The sequence below is a fragment of the Dromaius novaehollandiae genome, chromosome 4, assembly GCF_036370855.1.
Source record: "Dromaius novaehollandiae isolate bDroNov1 chromosome 4, bDroNov1.hap1, whole genome shotgun sequence".
Lineage (NCBI taxonomy): Eukaryota > Metazoa > Chordata > Aves > Casuariiformes > Dromaiidae > Dromaius > Dromaius novaehollandiae.
Window position 1 is genome coordinate 74,406,686 of NC_088101.1, and position 24,573 is coordinate 74,431,258.

At 38.3% G+C, this 24,573-nt stretch overlaps 1 protein-coding gene across 4 annotated transcripts in view; it reads right to left on the reverse strand.

Annotated features, from left to right (window-relative positions):
• The window catches only part of EVC2 (EvC ciliary complex subunit 2), a 77,522-nt gene that overhangs the window by 22,566 nt on the left and 30,383 nt on the right, over positions 1–24,573 (reverse strand). For 2 of the 4 annotated variants that reach the window (XM_064511453.1, XM_064511451.1), the window contains exons 10-15: positions 15,758–16,082; positions 11,136–11,375; positions 9,024–9,199; positions 5,618–5,777; positions 3,913–4,377; positions 1,509–1,709 (exon numbers count right to left, since the gene is read on the reverse strand). In XM_064511453.1, the coding sequence (XP_064367523.1) occupies positions 1,509–1,709; positions 3,913–4,377; positions 5,618–5,777; positions 9,024–9,199; positions 11,136–11,375; positions 15,758–16,082 (1,567 nt within the window). The remainder of the gene's footprint in view (positions 1–1,508; positions 1,710–3,912; positions 4,378–5,617; positions 5,778–9,023; positions 9,200–11,135; positions 11,376–15,757; positions 16,083–24,573) is intronic. The other 2 variants (XM_064511452.1, XM_064511454.1) reach the window with 2 other exon arrangements.

A 24,573-nucleotide genomic window follows, 5' to 3' on the forward strand; every position in this document is an offset into this window, starting at 1 on the left:
GATAAGCACAACAGTGAGTATTTGTAAAAGGTAGATGGAGGTGCTAACATTAACATTATTACTTACTATTGTTTGTGGGCAGATCCACCAATTAATGAAACACTTGGCAAGGATGACTTTCTCCAAGAAAATATTCTCTGAAATGAATGTGCTAGCTATTCATTCAGAAGACTGCTTTCAGACATTCAGGCAAAGATGGAAAAATTTTTGTAATTTCTTTCAAATAGAATTATAAATTCATCCTTTCCATGAAAACTGCTAACACATACATTTTATTTTAAACAAGCTTAGCAGTGATAATAAGCAAAGATTTTAACTGATACTTTGTCTCCTCAGCACTGTTTAAAAAGAATAAAGAATATTAATTTAAGAACTACATTGTTTTCAGGACACAGTATAAGAATCACAAATGAATCATGATAGTATTAAGGGGCACCGTTCTATGTAATCAAATTATTCTTGACCTTTATATTTTGTACAAGAATATCAACTAGGTATAATGTACTCTTGGGGAAATGATAACATCTGTTCAACTATAAGGCTTTGCAAAGTCATTTTCCTTCTTAAGTACTTCAGAAATTACTGAGGTTTTGAACTAGGCTAATACACAGTACAGTTAACCCAAGATAGTTTATTAATTTAGAAAACATAACTGAACCAAATCAAAGCATGTAAAAACCCTTCTCTTATGATGCTATCCCAACAGTTCATACATAAAACAATTTTCTTTCTTCTGTTTAAGAATTGAAGGTAATTTACGAATCCATAGCTTTTACATTTCACTGAAGAACTAAACATCCTTCACATAATTCTAAAAAATGCCAGAAACGTGAATTGCTGGATTTGATAGACAGACAGACTTGTTGGGAAAGTCTCTTTGAGAGACTATACCTGATCTTCTGTTTATCTAGGCTTTAAAAACAAAACCAAAAAAATGCCACTCTATATGCCTGGTTCTTTCGGAAAGAATCATCATAAATCATGCCCAAATTATTGCCAAGAAGGGTCAAGTATTCAGGAATTTTGCTTTTCTAAACAGACAGGAGAGCGAAGTACATTCCCCCCCAAAAACACGCAAATGTCTCCTTACTTGATGAAGTCCCATATGTAAATGATTTCAATTTAGTAATGTGCATGAGTAGGCAGAGAAATCTCAGTTTGGGATGGAAAGGACCAAACTTGTCCCTTAGCACTGCACCAGTTACGACCTTTCAGGGGGCTCTGCTCAGAGACGCAGCCCCTTTTGGACACCCATTTGTTTCTTTATACCTATGCCTTCATCTTGGGAAAGCTGCAGGACAGCGAGCAACAAAAATGTGCAGCAGTGTGTGAAGAAAACATGTTTATTCACCACTGCCCAGACTACATGTTTAAGGTCCACAGATCCACCCTGATGGGAAGAACCGCTGTCACACCTAGATGAGCAGCCACGGACCTGTGCCTGCGGAGAGGCAAACACGCTGCGGATACGTTCACAGAAGCATGGCACGTTCCCACACTGATCCCACCTGTTTGCTGGGCATTGCTAAATGCTGGTCCACTTTCAGCAGCTCTGCTTCCCTCCACGCCGACTCGAAAGTCTGGAGCAAAGTTCTTGTTCTTATTTTGGGCAGAGCCAAGCTGCCATCCATTTGGGCAAAGCAGCAGTGGAACTCCTGCCTTATTTTAAGCAATTCCTCTTCGGATAATGAAAGGGGTAAACTTAGCAGCTGCCTGTTAAAAAGCAAGAAACATGCACTGAATCACATGCACTGTGATTCAGGCAAATTTATACAGAACTAAAAAGACATGCACAAAAATATTGTACATGACAATGATCATCCCTCCCTGTCTTATTCATTCATCAGATAAATACTTCTACATAGGATTCAGTTGTTCAACAGATTCAATATGTCCTTGAGGATGCCTTCAATTTTATATACAGAAACTCCTGGCCTGTAAAACTCCATGGTCAAGAGGAAACAGATTATAAATAAATAAAAACTCTTAACATTTCAAGTATAATCAACAAACGCACAGATATTGCCTGTGCTCAGAACCCTTCCACCACTTCAGACACCATACAAACCCTGAATGTCAGCGCTCAAATCAACAAAAAGGCTTCCCTTAAAGCCTCCCTGTGCCGTTTCCCAGCACTATTTAACAGCCACTGTTAAATATATTTCCTATAGAAATGAGGGAAAAAATAAGGTACCTCTTCATTATAAACTCCTAGGTTTGAGTGCAGTCTTTGTAATAGAGCTTCTAGTAGTCTCAACAACATGGGTTATATTTTAGCAGCAGTTTGAATAACCCAAAAATTCTTACTTGGTAGAAGCAAAGTTCTCCACGTGGAAGTCTGTGAACTGCCCCTCAGGTCAAGCTGAAGTTGACTATTTTTTTAAAAAAAAAAAGTATGCTAAAGCCTAAATTCATCTTCCAGCTGTGACTAACCTTCGACTATCTTCATCTATCATCTCATCACTGAGGTATTTCCTTAAGAGCATTTCATAAAAATAGTTTAATTTTCCTTCAGAATATTTTTCTCACAATCTCCCAAAAAGGTCTTTGCATTTAGAGAATGAAAAGTATATTGAATAAAGAGTAATTTTCCTTTACAAAGCATATTATGTTGTACCTTGCATTTAGAATGATGCTTTAATTCAATACATCACAGTCCTATAGAACCTCATCTTCTCATTAGAGTGTTTTTGGTTCTAAAAAGCTTTCTTTCTGTTTACTTATTCAGCAATGTACGGTTAGCTCTTAAATTAAAACTTTAATAAAGTTTTTCTCTCTAAAAACTTATTTAAGGCAGTATTATCCAAACAAGCGTTTGCAGTATACTCACCACTTCACATGCTGTCTTAGACTTTTATTAGAAGAAAACCCATAGTATAAAAAAAGACTGCAAGTCATAGTTTTGAAATGTTCATTTTTAAAAAGGTCCTTAAGCATCAATGTTGGCATCATGGCAATTCTGGACCAGACCATAGTGTCTTCAATGAGCAACAGAAGTGAAATGCTACCATTCAAAATAATTCTTTGTGAAAAATGGACAGAGCAGATAAGAGTGAAAAGGCTAAAAGCTGGCATCTGTGATTGAAATATCAAAACTGACACACAATGGAGACAGTGACAGATCTGAAGGGGCTTTTTTACAGAACTGTTGTGCAAATGTATTCTTTATATGTATTTTCCAGTATTTTCCTGGAAAAAGCAAGCAGCTTACTGTTGCTGTAAATAAAGATAGTATCTAACAAATATAACAGGCAGCACTGCAGACTGGAACACAATTATCATGGAATCATAAGTTAGAAACAGGAAAGACCTGTTAGGTCACTTAATCTACTTTCCTGCTTGTGTGGGATTGTTCTCAGCAAGATATTCAGAGATAAAAAGACAAGTTAGAAGATACATCTTACAGAAAAATATTTAAAATGTTGAATATAATACTTAAGTCAATGAAATTAGAATCAAAAGAATACACAAATAGATTTTCTAACAAAGACATACTGGGCAAGGGGTGTGTGTGCATGTACAGTTGGAGAGCATAAAATGAGCATTTGATGAGTAAGGTTTGACTTCTGCCTGGAAGGAATTAGGCCTGACGTACTAAATAACATTTCTGAAGTACTGGACCTCTGAGAATGGACTGAGAATAAAAATGAAAGATATGCAAGTGAAATCTGACAGACAGTGAACAAAAGTATTAATATACCACTCCGCCCTCTCAGTTTTAAACGCCGTTTCCTGGAAGTGCCACTGCTGCGTTAGGAGTGTCAGCTCATCCTGCTGCCTCTGCAGGGCCTGAGCGCTTGTGAAAAATCACTTCCAAAGTATAGAACGGAGGAATTTTACCCAGACAGGTGTTAAAACTCCCAGCTGATCTCTAGTTACAAGTGTAACTAATAAAACAGAATGGAAAGATACTTGCATGAATACTAATTGTTCCCAGGTCCTTAATTTTTTTTGTTCTGAAAGACTCTTTTCCAGTTCTTGGCTTAGTTTTTGCCTGGTGAGGGGAAGCGATTCTTCAATGGCCATGCTCTTGTCATGCTCTTCTCTTTCAAGTTGCTCACATTTAACAACAATCTCCTTTCTATGCTCCTCCACAACTTCTAGCAGGAACATCTTCAACACGTTGAGCTTTAACAGTTCCTGCACGAATACTCCATACTGAACACGTTTAAGTTCCTCAGTGGTTTTCTCCATTAGACTAAACGTAAGGTCTCTGAGCTCTTCACTAGCTTCATTATCAAGCTTCTCAATAAGTTCTTCAACTTCAACAGTGTGATCACTCAGAAGATTTTTCCAGTGGCTGATGTAGTGACTGACCTCCTGAGTTGTTTTGAAGGTGTCTCCTAGTGACAGCTGCTCCTTTCGATGTTCTTTCTGCTGATTCATTTGCCAAAAAAAGAAGCAAGGTAAAGATAAGGAACCTCTCTCAAATTCCAGCTCTTTAAATAGGCATCTCCTAGCGAAAAAGAATTTTGAACTTCTGTTTTTCACTGTTCAGAGACTTATTTAGCACTCAACATGATGGCTTTCTGTGTGTCTAGCAGGCCTTTATTAATTCAGATTATTATTAGATAGAAGGGCTAAATAATGTATGATCTTGTGGTCTAACTTAATCCCAACTGTCTGAAATGCAACAGTCTGGCAAGATTCTACAAGTGAATCTGGGTCAAAGAATACCAATGCAAGAAGAAAAGAAGTTGTTTGGATATTTTCTTTCTTACAGCATGTAGCAATTTCTCTGAGAGCTAAACCAAAGCAACGTATACTGAGAATAAAGGCAATGAATGAACTCTCCATCTTTCTTTATACCTGATCTCTCTTCTTGCAGCCTTAAAGAGCTGCCTATTAAAAGAGCAGTCAGGAAATACTGAAACACATATCCTGCTAAAGGTAAAATTAATCTCACCTAACTTTGATCATCAAAAAAAACCATAATAATCCCAGGTAGGTTTTTTAAAATTCTTTAGGCAGTCAACAGAGAAAGAAAGGGACCTTTGGATAACAATTCTCTCCTAGTTATGTTGGATCACCTGCAATTCATCTCCCATTATGAGACAATCACTATTCGGAGCTCTTACAGTTAGCTTTGAACTTTAGACGGCTGAAGTTAGGAGGGAGGAATCCTAACAAAACCAACCACAGGTACACTACCTTTTAAACTTTTTATCTTGTAATCACCATACAGGAATTTTAACTGTGCTGTGAAAGTCATTTAAGTCACATGCAGATGGCGAAACCGTAGAAACGACGACCGTCACAGATCTGTGCCATCTCCCTCGAGATGGAGGGCCTCAAGTGGTCTTTTGCCGTTTCATACATTAGAGGTGCTAGTCATAATCCCCTTGAACAGGAGACTTTAACATACTTTAAGTATAGGGGCCTCACGATTTTCTCCAGTAATATGACTTTCTTGCAGGTTTTTCTAAAACAACAGCAACTAACCATACCTAATTAAGAAAGCACATTGTGGAACACAGCTAAAAACAGTGGACGCTTATGTTCGTATGTGCTTCTGGCAATGTTAAACACCATCATATAAAAACTATATTTTATCTTTCAACTCATTCAGTTCTTGCTTTATAAGCACCGTGACAATAAATATGCTGAAAATAATTACCTTTTGCAATATTTCTCGCCTCCGCTTGATAATGAGTTTCTGGTGAAGCTTTTGTTTTTCTTGTTTTAAATCATGATCGAATTTCTGTTTAACAGAATTAATTTCAGCCTGAGCTTGGTCCAGCAGCATTTCCAAATGACTTTCAGATAGATGACCTGCCCTGTAATAATAGTATTTAAAATCTGTTACCCCAAATAGTTAAGAATAAGAGGATATTTGAGCCAATTAGTACCATAATAAGGCTCAACTAAGTAGCCACACAGAATGATCTTTGTTTCTATTGCAGTAATACCCATGAAGACTCAAAAAAGCAGTTGGATGATAGAAGGATAATCTTAACCTTTGAGATGAGTCCAGAATTGAGGCAGTTTGCAAGGTAGAGTAAAGATGTATGAAGAAAGAATAGGAAGAAGGAAGGAAGAGAAGGCAAATGCAAAACCAACTATTTATCAGTTAGTAATGTATGCAATATTCAAATGAGACATTTTAAACTTTATATATTATTCATAATATTTACATTTTTCATTTACTGCCACTGGAATGCAATTCTAGATGTCTTTTATAACTCCCTCTCCTCATTAGCAATGATTTTCTCTTTTAAGGATGTAATTTAATCAAATAAAAACACTTAATAATGATTGTAAAGATACAAACCAATCACAGCCTTGAAGAGATTTATATTCACATTTCCTATTACGTTTAAATCATCAGAAAAATTATAAAGATTTCAAACTAATAGAGAAATGCAATAATATAGATTGGTAAGAGAAAACGCTCATTTTTAAGCACACAGTGTCTGTTTCATACTGAAGTTTAAGACCACAGTCTACCTCCAGTTGCTATAGTACTTAACTTCAAAGAGTAAGCAAGATCCCGATCACATCTGTGATAGATAAAAAAATCTCCCTCTCCATGAACTTGAACTGAATTTCAAAAATTGACAGCTATTCTATTTACACCAGAAATTCCCCAAATCTTTCTTGGACAACAGAAGAATAAAAGAACATTTTAACTCAATCAAATTAGGCTGTTGGGTATTTGTAAGTTATAATTTCTAACATTAAACTCAGTGGACTTCCAAAATGGAACTGAAAAGGTCAAAATGGAATTTTGGACAGAAAGCACCAATTCCTAACCTGAATCTAGAAGTTGTCCAAATGGTCTCTAAATTATTTTTCAAATCCTGTTTCAGAAGAAATGAACATTACACACAGAGACTGAATTCAAATGAATTTTGCAAAATCTCTGAAAATCAAGACCTATAAATACGTTGGGCTTCCATGTCCCCGTTCCAATAGGATAACTGGCTAAACTCATTAGTGTGACGGGGGGGCTAAACGTTGTAATCTGTTATCAGGCCCTTCTCCAGAAAGGACAGAGTCTCATTCTGAGAAATTTTATTAGGATTTGTTGATATTGCCGTGGCTTTATTCAAAGTAAAATCCTCAAAATACAAGGCGAAAGAAATAAAACAGAAGAGGCAGCCATCACATTGTTGCTGTGGTGGATAGCTTCCACACTTCATATCTTTCCATCTACTGTTCAAGCATCCACAGGCGTCTGAGCAAGCCATGAAGCATCATTCCCCCTCTATGTACATGCACTGGAAAGAAACTCAGATTTGCCTTATCATTTTTATCAAGCAGAGAACCTCCTTTTACAGAGCTCTTCCAAGGTCTATCCATACTATTTCTTTAATTGTCTGCAGGGAGGCACCTTGAGAGCAATCCACCAAGCCTCACTGACCTTCTGCCCAAGTATTTTTTGCCATGAAAGCAAGCCACAATAAACTTCAGTGATATGTCCAAAAAAACAATAATGGACTCAACAACATCAAGTTTCCATTCCATGTTTGGTAACGAAGTCTAGGCCTCCTTTTTGTTCAAACTCAAGGCTAAATATTAGTGTATCAAGGGTAGATTTATTAGCATAAGGGAGTGAGGCAACATAATAACCAACATATTACTTTTAACACCTTCAGCCTACCTTTTATTTGGGAAAATAAACCCAGGCTCACTTTATCCAATTAAAATCCCTGTCTAGAGCAGTCAAAAGAGGCTGCAATAGGAAAAGATGGATGTGTTGGAACTATCCAGCAAATGAAACATTTAGGAAAAACCATGCAACATACAAGATAATATATACACCAACATATACCTAGGATAAAGAGAAGTCCACATTATTTTAGTTTCAGGTTGCCAATTTATTTGGGCATCTAACTTGCGCACAGCTCAAACTGTAGGTGATGCAGTACTATAAGACCCATCTATATATTTAAAAAACCCATATAACAAAAATAATGGGTGAAATCTTAGCACCACAGAAGTCCATGGGAGTTTGCACAGTGACTTACATTTAGGAGTATTATGTTAATACTTTTAAGGTTCAATTATGTCAAGAGACCTACATTTCTGGCTTCATATAAATACAGTATAAAAACAACTACTCTATTAAAATGAAAAGATGCCTTTGAACAAGGAGAACGCTGAAGTAACAATAAGGATGTTTGCAGGGAGATCCTCCCAAATGCCATGGGACTCACAGAAGATACAAAGGTGAAATATGTGGCCAACAGCAGCTGGTATTGTAGGTCAATCAGACTTCTCCGTAATGACCTTGACTTCTCTCTAATGAACAAAAGCTGACCAGTTTAGGAGAAAATGGGCAGTGAAGGGCACAAGTAAGCAGAACTGTTTGATGCAATAGAGAACTGTCTAAGGGATGAAAAACGAGGGGGCGAAGTGGTTCAGGAAGAGGAGGGTTGGACCTCAGCAAAGCAAGAGTGCTTTGGGAAGGGGAGAGAAGGGAGGGGAGGGGGATGTCATCGAAACATACGACAGACACAAAGTAGAAAAGTTGCACCAGTCTGGATGTGTGGGGAGGCTAATCATAAGAGAGACTATACAGAGATAGTCTGCAGATGATGCCTACGTTGGCATCATGCCATGCACCTCAGATACTTCAGGATCATCTTTCCTGCTAAGACCAGATATTCATGCATAAAGAACCATGATGCGTGACCTTTACTGGCATGTATTCCCACTGACTTTGTAAGACTTTTCACATGACTGAGGACTATTTACATGAGGAATAGATGTATAAATATACCTGGACTCTTAGATGAGTATGGTTCCCACTGAAGTCAGAATTAGGTATCTATACACATTCTCAGCAACTCATCTATGCACTGTACAAAGTGGGCACAGTCGCAAAGCACATCTGCTGAGATACTAAGCAATACAGCCATCATTACAAAATATTCTATTAGAATTAATATAAAAAATAACAGATATATTTTACACACTATTCCTGCTAGGTTACATAGACAAAAAGACTTTTGAAGGCTACTCCATTGTCATTCAGATAACAGAGCAATACAGCTGCCAGAAACAGTTGAGATACTTGCCTTTCCATCTTATTAATGAGATTTGATATCTGGCTTGCTGCTGCATTTATGAGAGCAGAGGCTCGAGAATCCCGTAACAGTATCTTATTTATAAGATATTCTCTGTAAGCAAATCTTCTGTTCAGATGATACTTCTTGCTGGCTTGCAAAAAATCCATTAGTTCTTCAATGTCTCCCTACAGGAAAGACATATCTAATTAGATGTAATGTTAAATTCAACTCTCTCTTGTGAGTAGCAGTTAGATCAAATCTGTATATTAATAGGGCAAAGTTAAACAGCTCTTACAAATGAAAAACAATGAGCTTATATTAACTTAAATCTAATGATCATGTCAAATTAGTACTGGTATTTCAGTAAAACAAAATAGTATTTTCAGCTTTTGGCATGAGTACTTAGGCCTCAGTGTCACACATACTCCAGCTAATCAGACCACCAATGCATGAGCATATCCCAGTTTCAGGTTCTGGTGGCAGGATTTTAAGGGAATTTAGGAAACGGGCTGAGCCTGACCCCTAGGTGATGTGCTAGAAGGTGGGATTTTTTAGTGTCAAGTTAGGCGTTTTCCTACTGAGTGTATGGGGACAGTATACACCTAAGAAAGCAGGTAAGCAAGCAAAGCAAGGAGCCCCCAAACATAGTGCAACAGTGGGGAATGGGAAGGGTTGAGATGCCCAAGAAGTTGATCTGGCAGAGACTGGCGATGGGCTCAGTAGCAGATACTCTGCTAGAGGCAGGTGACCAAGACAAAGTCAGCTACTTAGGTGGCCCATGTCTAAGCAGCCAAAATATCCTCAATGCTTATTTCACATGTGCCCTATCTTTCCCTGTGTGTTCAGCAGCCTTTTGCACAAGTGCTTCACTTACATCTGTTAATGGCCCACATGGAGCTCTTCAGTTCGGAGATTTGACAGGGAATCTGGCTTTAGGAGTGGGCCTTGCAAAGGAAATAGAAAGTTTTGACACCTACTTTCCAAACATTGCTTTGTAACCTCCAGGACATCAACTTGTTACCCTTTTGACACATGACAACATAACAAAGAGCAACAATCACATGCTTCTCTTCAAGAAGCAGCCAGAATAACAATCCCCAAAATTTTTGAAATCCAGAACACTAACTTCCAACACACGCTGAATAAAAAACCTTTCTAGGAAACACCACAAACTACTGTGTTGCAAGAGGCTTAAAATGTAAATAGAAACAAAACTGAAGTCCTGACCATACTCTTCTTCAGCATTCCCCACCATGTAAGCTAGAAATACTCAACCTCTTAAAATACAAAGCCATAGCACTTTGGATGTATCACAACTTCAATAATCTAGAGATTTGGACTGGGGGGCTCAGTACATCTTCTGAAGTGTGGAAAAGCAGTTGATGCCTAGCATGTTTTGAAAATGTCTGTATGTTGCCTCTGTTCCTTTATGTGGCCTAAATTACTTTTGAAAATGGCACTTTGGCATTACTATAGCATGCTGAGGTCCCCGTTAACACCAGCCACGGCAGATCTGGAACCAGAACTTTGCTGCATGAGCACAGATCTGCTCTTTCACGCTGCGGGGACGGGCTCCAGGGCAGAACTGCACCAACAGAGCTTTCAGGAGCTAGGCTCGCCTCTGCAGAGCTCCAAGGTGTTCAGACGTACCAAAATACTCACATCAAAATTGGGGATTTCTAAATCACAGTCTCCCACTGCATGCTGCAGACATTGTTTTAGACTTACTTCTGCTGCATGACGCAATTGAGCCCTTACTCTTATCTCCCCTGAGCAGCAAAAACAAGCTTTTAGCACTTGGGTGCTTTGGAAATATTACCCATGAATATAAAAGGCAGCATCAAGCACATAATGCTGTGGCAAAAACATTTAACTCTTATCATTGCAGAAGAAAGTTGTGCAGGTGCATTAACACACAGTTGTTTAGAAGTCTAAATATGCATAATGATGAGGTTATACTTTTTAAAATTATTCCTAAGAAAATCAGCTATAAAAGTGATAAAACAGGGATAATATCTTTTAGAGGTCTATGAGCACAGACATTTCCTGAAACATTTCCCAAAAGTTACCGTGGGTTTGTACTCTGCCATTAGGTTAGGAATGAAATTATTATCCTATTACCTGTATTTTAGAGTAATCTTGCACTAGTATTTTAGCTGCTTCTAACTTCAGTTCTCCCTTGAAAATGGCATTTGTTATCTGTGTAAAAAAGATGTTATGCAGCTCCTTTCTCCTGGAAACAGCCAGTTGTCTATAAGCCTTTGCAAAATACTCCTCCTGCTTTACCAGAAGAAACCTCTTCAAGTGGTCCTGCTCCAGTCTGTGAAGTCTATCCAGAAGACTTCTGTATTCTACAGCTGGCTGCAGAGATGAGAAATTAATAAATCTGAAGCAATTCTCAGTATTCAACATATTTTAAAGTATCAAAGTTTCTAGCTCATATATATTCTATGCATACTCTGATTACTGTCATTTCAGGTTTGAATGAACCCTAATGCTAAGTCAATGTACATTTTCCATGTTTTTCATCCTTTCATGATGAAGAAGGTTGTACAACATTCAATCTATAATCCAGATAATATTTCCAAGGCATAATGAAAGCTTTTAGAATTGAGGAAGCACTCTAAGATAAATTGTACAAAACTACATGAGATTCAACACAAACTGACTATATATAAAACATATTTCTTAGGCTTCATCAATTCTGAAATCTTATTAAAATTGAACATAGTGATATAAATCAGAAATAACATATGAATGAAATAACAATACGCATACTTTTTTAAACAATATTAATGAGAAAAATCTATTCTACTGCAAATCTTTAAAAGTTCTTTATGGCAGAGTGACCTACTGTATCTATTGGTTTCTACAAATTAATCTAAGAGCATCAGTTTAGAGTTACAACAATGGAAGAGAATTAAATGGCAATTAATTTAAAAGCTTCTTTGCAAGATATACTTTCTCATAGTTCACCAGCACTTAAATATTCACAGTTTTAATCTCAGATGGCATAAACTCATTTTAAAATCAAAATATACACGTCCTACAGAGCAAAGAAGGCTTCTTAGCCAGCAGAGCCACCTAACAGTAGTTATGTTGGTCTTGTTCTAAATTTCTTACTGTTTATCTGTGGAGAATTGTCCTCTGCACTGAAAACTGCCTGCACCACCCCCCACTCCCACAGAGGCACATCGCAGGCAGCACACAATTAATCAAAAAGGCAGAAAATTTACAGTCTGCTTTGGGCATTATTTTCTGGACAGCAAATAACCACAATGATGTCAGTGTAGGGACTCACCACCTGTGAAATTAAACATATGCCCAACCCCTTGGAGAAGAAGGCAATACCTGAGAAGGCAAGTGCTGTGCTACTAAAGCACTAATGCATTTCCCACCAAGGTCGAGCACTGCACCAGCAGAGCTCTGCCCAGCTGGTACAGCAGCATCACCACATGCCACCAGAGCACAAGAGGCAACCAAGTATCAACACGAAATAAAAAATCACATCAATACCCTTGTCTTCCTCCTACGTTAGCATAAGAGATCATGTAGGATTAATATAAGCACTGGGTTTTTTTCTTTATTTAATTAGATCATCATTATTATTCTTCTGTAAGAGAAGCAGTGTGTTTATCATATGAATGCATGGTAGATTTTGCATTTAAGTTTTGATCTGCCATCACAAACCGGCAATTTTGTTGCTCATCACTATTAGCTTCAGTGAACGACTTGCAAGTGCTCTGCTTGATCATATCAGACCAAAACCATCTTTATTAGAGCTGAATAAATCCATTTTGATAAACAATGTGGTTAGCAGGCAAAGCTGCAGTAGTGAAGCATTTGAGTATTTATTCAATTTTCTGTACTGCTCTTCAAGAACAATGATGACAAATGTGTCCAGAGAAGAGCAACAGGAGTATAAAATGACCTATGAGGAGAGAGACACATAATTCAGCCTAGGAATCCTTAAAAACTACCAAGGAGTAGTTCAATTAAAATGCAAGACTGAAAAAAATGCAGACACACACTTGTCACTGTCAGGACTTTCAGTCACTTTCAGGACTGCCTGAATTCCCTCCAGTTATTGTTAGAAAACAGTTTTGGATATTAAGTGTCTCTGTTAAGCTGGAGGAGGTGAGGGGGCAGAAATTTTCACAACACAACTCACAGAAATCTCTTTAACAGCAGCTATGATTTGGTTTAAAAAAAAAATCAATCATTAACTTCAAGTAAATAATTTTTCTTGTCCCTTTTCTGCAATCATTAAACCACAGACTCGTAAAGCGGAAAAAAAAAAAGAAAGAAAGAAATGCTCTCAGCGAGGGCAGCCCCCAAGTCCCACATCAGAGTTCAAGTGAGAAATTACTCATGTTTGCCTGGAGAAATATGCCTCAGCCAGAAACACAGGTCAGAAATAAAATACACACCTTTCTCGGAATCGAGGAATCGAAAACATTGTAGGTTGAGATTTTCAGAAGCACTAAACTGGAATTAATTCTTCCCCTATCGGAATTTGGTCAATACTGAACATTTCTGAAAACTACTTTCCTGAGTTTTACTCTCAGACACAATCAAAGAGGAGGCTAGATGGAAGAATTACACCATCTGCCCACCTTCCTTAACTCCAGCCTACCTTTCCACACCAGCTGCTTCTCCTTTCACCCTTACTTCATGACTCTGAGGTACTTCAGGTGATTTCTCTAACATGTCCTTTTTGCCCAGGTTCCAGGGAAGTACAAAAATCATTTTTCAAAGATTCCAGTGATTTTTGCTTTATTCTTTCACAAAGCATAATTGCTATTGTTCGGGACAGGAATGCGAATAACAGGACAGAAGTAGATGATAAATGGAGCAGGACAAGGACTGAGCTGGCCTTAATCCTTTCATTGATGCCTATCATTTAGGATTTCTAAAACAAACCAGGAAAAGTACCAGTGCATTTTGTAACAAAGCGAAAGTGCTGGGCTAAGACCTGGAGCACATTCAGTGAGAGCAAACAGCCAGCTCGAGCCAGGCTCCTCTCTCTGCAAGGGTAGGACTTTTCTCAATCATATCTATTTAAATTAATTAAGCTTCTAGCCTAACAGCTATCTAGGCTCTTTCTATAACCAATGGAAGGAGAAATACTTCTGCAGAGCATAATTCACCTCATCCTTAAAAAAGTGCCCAGAAGTCTCTCTTCCTCCCTCTCTATCATCTTTGATTTTCTAGCATCCCTAGCTCAGGATCTTCCTAACCAATGGATATTTGAATGTTTCCTGATGGCACAATTTAAAATTTATCTGGAAACCTCAAAGAACTTCAGCTGGCTCACATAGCCTTGTGCTCTGAATTTTCTCCACAAAAAAGCCTGATAAATCAGTTCTTCTAGACAGCCTCAGCACACTATAGTATCTTTGATGGGACACACCCTCAGCAAAATAATTATTTTCTCAAAACTGTTATCATGAATTGTCCTAAGAGTCCTAAACAATTGCAGGTATATTATGTGCAAGCAGTAAGAGATCATATTGTTTTGTTTTTAGTTTTTTACAGAAGGCCAAAAACTTCAATGATGTCTACAAAAGAGCATACACAAACATGCTGGGCTAGAGGGAATGTACTCCTGCAATGAATTATTTTGTCTCTATAACCCAAATGAAATGGACAGCTGGAACCTCGGCAGTGTCACGTTCAATAGCCATGTATCCATTTGCGTTGCAGAAGCAAAGCCCTACTGGTAAATAATGAACTGCGCCACTTATTCCCACCAAGCCGGCCTCTTAATCCGCGTTATCGAATTAGACAAGCATGAAACGTTAATTTGGGGACTTTTATCTTTTGCATATTTCACCTCTGTAAACTTACAAACTTAAAAGAATTCTATCCAGACAGATGAAATAATGTGAAAAATCAATCAGTTTTATCGTAAAAATTCAATATACTTGAAAAATGACATGGACAAATGGAGCAAGATTTTGTAGAGAGGAGGCTGGACTGGCAGTCAGATGACCCAGACTCCGCTTCCAGCTAGTGACCACCTAAGAAATCCTGGGCAGTAATGCTTAACCGTTCAGGGAGATATCTTTGAATGAAAGCAATAAATATAAGCACTAAACTTTTACTTAAAGGAAGATGCTACGCTTATAAAGAATTATATTCTGCCTTTAGTTAATTTATCTCACTACTCTCCGGAGGACACTTCAGCAGGAGTCCACCCCTGCTCTGCCTAGAATCTACAAGATCATTCTGCTTGTCTTCACTTATTCTGGGAGAAATTAGCCCTTGGTTGAGCTTATATTCTCATTTTCCTCAACATAAAAATACATATATTGCAGCCTTTTTAATTAGATTGAAGGACTTTCGAAGAAGAGACCATTGTTCTGCTCTGAACATACAAAAAATCTTTACACTGTCCTTGACTGGAGTTCTTAGGGACCACCGCAGTGCAAATTAATAAATTATATAAGTTCTTGTTTCACAATGGTGTGAATATACAAAGAATTCAGGGTAAGGATGATCTTTGGCTTTCAGGTGTCACAGATTCTCTTCAGAAAGTTTCATTCTCCTGGTAAAATAAAATACATAGCTTCTTGCTAATAACAAATTATTACATCTGAACTTGCAAACACATTTAATATTGTACAGCTTTTCTCTGCAGTCTTCTAAGAGGACAATTCAGCCACTGCAGTCTAAAAGAAAAACTATCAATACAAAAACAACATATCATGCAAAGTATGTTGATTTCATACCAGATTTACCTTTTCATTCACTTTCTTCATTAATTCTTCAGCCTCCTCATTTGCAGCTCTTTCTTTTTGGTGTTGAGCCTCCATTTTCTTCCTAGTTTCCAGATTACATTCAGCTGTTAAAGCCACCATTTTTCTTTCATACTCTTCCTGAATCTCTTTTTCCATGGCAAGAAACTGCTTTTTGAAAATTGAACTCATCCTCTTCTCCACATGAGGAAAGAGACTGTGACTGAAAACCATGTTCTTCATCATCATAGCAATCACTTCTTTACACATCTGCATTCGATATGCCTCCAAATCAGCATCTGCCCGAGTCAGGCTGGTGACCTCCAAGCTGCGGAGAGGCAATCAGGACTGTCTGAAGTCTCAGACTATGGGAAATTTCTACCATAGACCAAGGTTGTCTAGATTCACTCAATATTGTGAAACCAACTGGCAGAAAAGCACAAGAATATCAGCATATGAGCTTACTAATCATGAAAATAATCATTCATTAAAAAGCAGAGTGGACCAACTTCTACTACAGTTACTTCAATGAAATACAAATATTCCTACATTCCATTTTAGACAGAAAAAGTTTTTCCTTAGAATTCAAAATTTCCCTCAGTTCAAAGGCAAACATAAGCATCCTACAGAGAACAATTTTGGTGAGAAGCACACTGCAGATGGAGTGAATATCTGAATGGACCATAAATTTCACTGATTTTGCAAAATAGTTCTAAGCTCATTGACCCATCTATACTAGTGCATTACTGCTTTGTGTTCTGCTCTGATATATTCCTTTCTCTACACGGAAGAGGAAAGACAGTTTAATTATTTGCTAATACAAATTAAAATAGTTGTATCTCTACTCTCATGAAAGTTAATAGAATTCTAGAAAAGAGATAAAAACCAGACACGAATACGAGACTTTTTATGAAATGCAGTAAATGTCATGTTGCATATGAAGAGATTCTCATTTATCATTAGTTAATTAAATTGGAAGGACAATTATTCTCATTTCATACAGTACATATCCATTGTAAATTCTGCAGTTTTGCCAATTCCGCACTCAATTCAGGATTGGAAAATTAGATTATTTTTGCCCCTGCATGCCAATATACCTGAACACATAACACTTTATGCTTCTGTGTGCAGATGAAGTATACAACAATTTCTTTGTGACCTACAATACATGCCATCAACACCTTAAATCCAGCTTAAATTCATTCTTTTTTTAGTTAAGCTGAATTATCAGTTTGATTTCTTCTGTACGCAAATCTTGGAATAAATTTCAAATGCCATAGCAAAAAGTGTTGGCAAGATTTGCAACATATTAGAATAACACTATACTCAGAACTATATATCAGATTGTACAAATCCACAAACAATTCACCTTTTTGTCAAGCAGTTCTTCTTTTCCTTATATAACTAAATAAGGTTTAACTAAAAAAAAAAATCGGTGATATTATTATCACTGCCGCTATTAAACACAGGAGAGGTATTTTGTCCATTTAGAAATTGATGACATAGGATTAAGTTTTTTTTTTTTTAACCATAACTCAAATACTCTCAAAATATATGAGATACACTAATTTAAGGCATGTTAGTCAGTCATAAAGAAGCAGAGAGAGATTTTTGCTGCCGTCTATCAAAACCCCAGAAGCGCACTGGCATCGCCCAGTCAGACAACACAGGTCCTGGTGACCCAACCAGGGCTGGCTGGGGCCAGAGTGGCTCTGGTCCACACTCTGCATGTGCTGCTCCCCCAGGAGCGGGCTGGCTGAACACAAGGTGTGCAACACTGGAAGCGATTCCCTGGCATGGTATCCAGCATTCGGGTCTCTGTGCCTGCTCATTCACAAGTTTCCTCATAAGTCACCCTGAAGACACCTTTGCCCCATGCATCTCATGGGACAGCACCGACCGGAGCTGAACTCAAATTCGTCAGCTTAAAGCTCCCTCCAAACTTCTGGTGAGGGAGGGAGCTGCAAAGTTCCTTCCCTCCCCACACCAGAGCAGGAATCACCGCTGCAGGAGGCCAGATCCCTTTTGAGCTCTACGTAATCCCATTCTGTGCCTGAAACATTCTTAATAATACAAAGAAACTTTAAAGGCTTGTACTTTCTATAATGTCCCCAAGACAATACAGCAATCCAGCTTATCTGTGCTGCATGCAGACGGATATTGCAAGAGGGCACCTGAGGTACACAACAGTTTTGGCTGGTGTTGGAGGACCGGCACCACTACGTCCACATGGCCCACTCTCAAGGTCCCCACAGCGCTGACCTGACTCCCCTGCCTGTGCACTCCACACTGGCAGAATAGATGCATATTTTCTATCTTAGCCCTTTCTATTTGCAGAAATCTTAGGACTTTCTGCTGATAGAGCCAGATAGGACTAAGGTGTTTATTGATGACAATTTAGAAGATGAATGTAACAGTTTTGTGCAAATACACTGAAATATAAAGAAGGATTCAGAAAATAAAATGGTAACTCTGTGGGGTAACATTACACTAATGTTTGTGAGGTGGTTGGGGGAGGCTTCCCTTCACCAATTCATTGTTATTATCCTGTAAAACACTAGCCACTGGGTTTACTTCTCTGTTTTAATTTCTGTTTTAACTGAAGCATATCTTTCTTTTGATTTCTCTTGATTTTTGAGCATTCCATAATGGAGAAGCTAAACAACACTCAACTAATTGTTTCAGTTACTAATTCTTCTCAGACTTAAAAATGGTCACCTTACCTCAGCCTGAACTGGGCTACTTCCAACTTCCAACTCTCTTTGTCTGTTGCACTAACAAGTTCCTTGGTCATTATTTTTCTGTTGTTCATACATGCGTTGATATATGGTCATCGCATCACGTATTAACCCTTTCTTGCTGAAGCATGAAAGACTGAATTCCTCAACTCTCTCACTAGAAGGCAACACTTTACAACAACTCCAGCACGTTGATACATAGCTCACAACACATGGCATTTAATACCTATCACAAATGCTGGATATTTTCACCATGCTTTGGATAAAAAGTAACCCATTCCTTTCCCAACTGCTTTCCAGTTACTCTTACAGTCTTGCTTCTTCAGTAGTGACCCCAAAAATGAAAAAAAACAAACAAGATCACAACATTATGGTTATCTCTCCCTAGGTCTCCCAGGGCATTTCTTTCCATTTATTGCAAATCCCTACAGACTGGATCTGATTCCATTTTGAGTAAGATTTCCGTGGCCTTTCTTGCCTACAGAGAGAATTGAGGAACCCATTTAACTGCCTTCCTCAAGATTATGATGCCAAATGCAGGAGGAGCAATAGGTTTACTACACCTGACATTTACCCATCAGCAAATGAGTAATGAGGCTGTTAAGATCTCAGATGTTTATTTAATTTGCAACTCTCGCCCTCCATTTGCCTGCTAGGAAACTTATGAAGAAGGCAACAAAGCAGAGGAAGCATGTGAACTTTCTACCAACCCAACAGTAACAGTGTAGAGAAAAAGTAATTATAAGCCACAACTCTCTCAAGACACATCCTGGAACACAGGAACCATAACTGCTCTTCAGGGGCAGCTGAAGAAAGGCTGTGCCTATAAAAATTTGAAATCTGCCCTACAGATGATGTGCTCTACCTCTGGTCGGCTCCCTCCACACAGCAGCTTGCAGCAGTGAATTGAGGCCATCACACGCACCAGAAACTCTGCTTCAAGGTCTCACCCCAAAGGACAAGCGTGTCTAGTGTTGAGGGCTGCCTCAGGAACACCCTTAATTGGCTGCATGCATACAGTCTTTGAGAGTCATAGACACGAAGAGGCTCTTTGTCAGCACAAATCAGAGATCCTCAATACATAATACAACAAATACTTCCAGTTTCAAGGTCCTCAGAAGAACAATGCTTACAATTAAACATGCAGGATTTTGTGACACCTGAGGAAAAAAATCATAACGTGACACTTTGTGCATCCTCAAGCCCAGGCAGATTTAATAAGTTGCTCTAAATGCTCTGCACTCCTCCGATTACAGCAATTCATGTTTAAAAGGTCTCACATCTCTTTCTGAGCATACTCGCCATAATGGAAACATGAAAGACAACAAAGCACAGTTAGCAGATGGCAATCCATTGATGAAAAAGATCAAAGTTTCTCTTGGGCAAAGCATGTAGACAAAGGATGAAAACAGTACAGAAAGGTAGGTGATAGGAAGGGGAGGAAAAAGGAAAGGTGAAAAGATAGGTAGAAAATGAAGCTGCAAATAGCAAGTGTAAAGATTTTTAACTCACTTGAAGAAGGACAGGATTTAAAGATCTGTCAGAGGAGAACTGGGAGAGGAGAATCCCAGACGTCAAACACAGAGAAGCAGAGAGAGTGCCTGAACGCCTGATGTCTTCCACAGACCTAATGAAAGAATACAGGAAAGCAACTAGTGTCAGGAAAAAACAAGTACGGTTAATTTAAAAAAATGGAAACTTCTCATTAACTACAAAACAACTGTGTCTTTAAGTCTGATTATTCAAATTAGAGGCCCACAGAGGGAATTTTGGAACAGGAGAATTAATAGCTGCTGAATGCATTAGTCTGAAAAAGTAAAATGAACTAATGACTTTCTGACACATTTTTAAAATGATTTCAGAGTTTGTGAAGATAAGAAACCACTGTGACAATTTTCTGAAGTCTAAATGGGAGAAAACATCAAGCAAACTCCCCTTTCGTGGCATTTTCTACCGAAACAGGAAAAAAAATGTTTTCAGAACACTTATTTCTCATCTGCAAATGACAGCCAATTAGTAGTACACATATTACAGCAGCAATCCAAAGGAGACTGGAGCCCCGTGACAGCAGTTTCTGTAAAAGCCTGCCCTACTGCTACACAGTGCTGCTGAAGAGTGTACAATGTACGGCCATTTGCAGAGGGTCTGTACCTTCACTACCCTCCAAGCGCCCCTTGCAGCAGTCACCGGGTGCACCAACGGCAGAGCAGCCCGTGGGCTGCAGTCACTGCTGGTGGGGACATGAACACAGAGAGGGCAAGCAAGGACAAACAACCACCACAGCCACTGCACCAGCCCCGGAGGAGCAGCACACTGCTGTGGTATTGCATCCGCAGGCAGAACGCAAACGGGAAGCTAGCCTTCAGCAGGGGAGGGGAAAGGATGACAAAACAGTTGTATCGTCTGTGTTGCCCTGTCACACTTCAGAGAGGCAAAGACTGACAGAGGAATCCCTTGAAGGTCAGAAGGGAGATCCTGAAACCATACCTTCCAGTGCTCAGTTTAGAAAGCTAAGAAAGCCAAGTAAAGTACAACTGCCATAACAGGTATTAAGCTGCAGAATTGGTTTGTTTCCTAAATCATACATTTACTGAGGGATCAGTAATATAATACTAATAAGCCAGTCTATGTTTATTTGTGGTTTTTCTTTTTAAGCAAGGGAGTTTTTAAAAATAATGTCTTGATTGTCCTGGAGATTTGCAGCACCAAAGTGTCAGACTATAAAACATAGTGCTGCTGCTATTTTACCGAATCCCAGTTCTAAGATTAGAAACAAAGGAAAAGAGAACAGAAGTTAACTTCTCCCGATGACCCTCTTGTACTCTAAATGCGACAGGAAATTGTGCAACAGCAAACATTAATCACACTGACACCACTTCACACGTTTCTGTCAATATGTAATTGCCGCGAGAATGCGGACCCTCGGTTTGCAGTGACATAACCTGCTACCTTCAACCTCTCTCTCTTCCCTTCCTCTGCTTCTCGCACTTTCCTGGTGGGTCAAGCCACAAAGGGGACTGCGATACTCTGTGCCAGGGATTTATGCAGAGTGCAGCACTCTAAGGCCCAAATCTTTGAGGAAACTCAAACCTGTGCTGAAGCAGAAGTAACCACGGGAGGTCCGAATGGCCAGCACCTATCTCCCAGCAGCGCAGAGTGGGGAACAGGAGCAGAGCGCATTGCCTCTCCCCAGGCTCTGCTGCTGCCTGCCGCGGTGCGGCCTGTGCACGTTGCAGGAGTCCGGAAGATGCTCCATGCTGCACCAGGAGTCGCCTGGCCTGCGGCCAGCTCTGAACTGGACGAGTTCATCCATCGGGTCTGTGACGCTGTTATAGAGTAAGTATAAACTCAGCACAGCTGAAATGTGGGTCTACAGAGAATACAGGCCATCCTGTAAATAAATAAAACAGCTGCGAAGGGTATGCAATGATTATCTAAGGATGCTTTCACATGGATGAGTCACAGGTAAATTTAGTTTTGCAGAAAAAGGAAATAATTCAAGACAGTGACAAAACCATAAATAACCTCCCTGCCCAGACAGCAGGAAAAGATGATAAACTGAGCTCAGAGATCATTGACTCTTCTTCAGAAAAAATGATTCACAAATAAGTGCCAAGAGTCTAAATACTAGATTTGCTAGCAGTTTCATTATCAAATTCCTTTAACTCTCCACAGCATTATAAAGAAAGAAAAGGCATTTCAATTCTTAAATTAATCTGTTAAAAATCATTTAAAAAGTTAATCTGCATTTAAGGATCTGAGAACCTCGATTTTGATTACAGAAAGATAGTATGAAAAGTGATAGTGACAGATTAGTGATCTTCAGGAATCCAATTTAAAAAAATAAAACTAACTACAATACAGGTATAATTGCAGCAGAGGTCAGAAAATGGTATTTCACAGTAACAAAAGTTACTATGCAAAAAGAGAGCAAAAAAAGACTCCCATCTGCTTCCAGTAAAGTCATCACCCATTTTATCACTGATTTTAAAAGAAATCAGCCTGGATACCAACTAAAAAAGTATAAACAAATATCATGGCATTATACATTATGCCTGAAGAGCTGCCAGCTTTGCTGTGATCTACTCAGATTCTACTGATCTATATGTATTCTAGGTGAATACTCAGACATCAGAAAGGGTATGAGCAGATTGATAAATCTTTCAAAAATAGTACTGAATAAAGCTTCACTAAAGCATCAGGAGTTGTTTGGTTCTGGATGAGAAAAACTGTTCTAGAAGGAGAGCAGAAATGATCCATATAATTCTGAACATGACTTCTTCATGGTTCGCCAACATTAAAGATGTGTCATTTTCAGATGACAAAAGATATGCAACCATCAATTTCAAATGAACTATTTTCTTCTCTTTCCCTCTCTCATGAAGTCTTTCCTATTACCTATTAAGCATCTGAGTTTCACTGAGGGGAAAAAATATATAGGTTTTATACTTCTGGTTTATAACAGCATTCGTAACACAGAACTGCAGAGTTCGAGGTGCATTCCATGTGTATTCACTGTTACATCGGTGTGATTACTCTTTACTTTTGTATCCCCACATTTCAGTCCTGGAACAGTACCAAACTGTACAAAAACAGAACAATGAATATGTCTTCCCTCCAAAATTTTTACAATTTCTAATATATTTAAAAATGATTAACTACAGAAATTTAGCACCTCTATTTTGCTGTACTAAGAATGCAACAATCTGTCACCATTTTCTATGTAGAAATATTCACGTCTAGCTGCTATGACACCAGGATCCTTCATTCTTACTTTCCATTTGAATTCAGGATTAAAAAAAAAAAAAAAGAAAAAAGAAAAGCATTTGTTCCATGGCAAATTAAATTGAGATGTACAGCGAGAAATTTACATTTAGAAAGAAAAAGTGAACTTCTAATATAGTAGTAAATTGTTTTTGACTTTCCTGTCAAGGGTCTCTGGAAACAGTTTGATGCTGTTCTCTAGCATATTGGCCTCAACACCCTGTACCATCAAAAAAAAAAAAAAATCAACTGCAATGCATACTTATTACTTAACGATTTGCGAAAATAATTGGCTATACGTATTGTGTATCAGCAAAAAGGCTCAAGTTCAGAGAGATATTCAGCTGGAGCTTAGCCCAACTCAAGTAAGCATAGCTGTACAAAATGAGGATGGAAAAAAAAAGCTGAAGTAGTGGAAAGCCATTTTGAAAAATTAAGTTCCTTTAAAATCTCTCTGTCTTCTGAGACTATGCCATAGCAGCCAGACTTGATCACGTTAGTCAGAAAAGCAAACTGCTCAGCTATATTTGTGTTCTGTTCCAGAACTACAGCAAAGGGACCTACAACATTGTGGAATATGATTTTCTAGTGCACATGTCAAATATTCAAATTATATAGCTTCTTCTCATTAGCATTCATTGCCAATGCACTGATATTCGGGAATATACACAGGAACAAACCTACTGAGAATAAAAACCAAATTACTTTGCTGCGTAATGTGCATCAAGGATATGACTTATTAAGGCTAAATTCACAAAACAAGTAACTAGGAAGCTTTCCTAATAAAATATTTAAAAATGTTTTGTTCTCTAGACAATCCTCCTAGGAGTGCAAACTGTCTATGTTCCAAAGACAACCCTGTGCATAAATATTGATCACATTCTCCTAATGTATTTGCTAAACAACTTGGCACTGCCACTTTACAAAAGACATTAACTATTAACTTAGCTTTATATTGTAAAGACGACAAAAAATTCTGTGAATCTTAATTCTCTGAATAATTTCCTCAGATTTGTCTGCACAACAGAACAAAGCACCAGAATGATTCCAACCATGTTTACTATCACAATGCATTTTAAGAAGAACATGTCAATCATGATGGCAGGATTGTATGTGTACCACAGAGAAAATGACATGTAGCTGTACCAACACATGTAGAAGGAATTAGCGAACTAAAACACACTTGTTGAATAACAATGTAAGCAATATTTTAGCAGTTGGCTGAAAATACCTAAAATATCAAAAGCTCTCTAACACAAACCCCATACTTGTGCCTCCCGAAATAATAAAAAACAGGACTATGATGCTGATATTCAC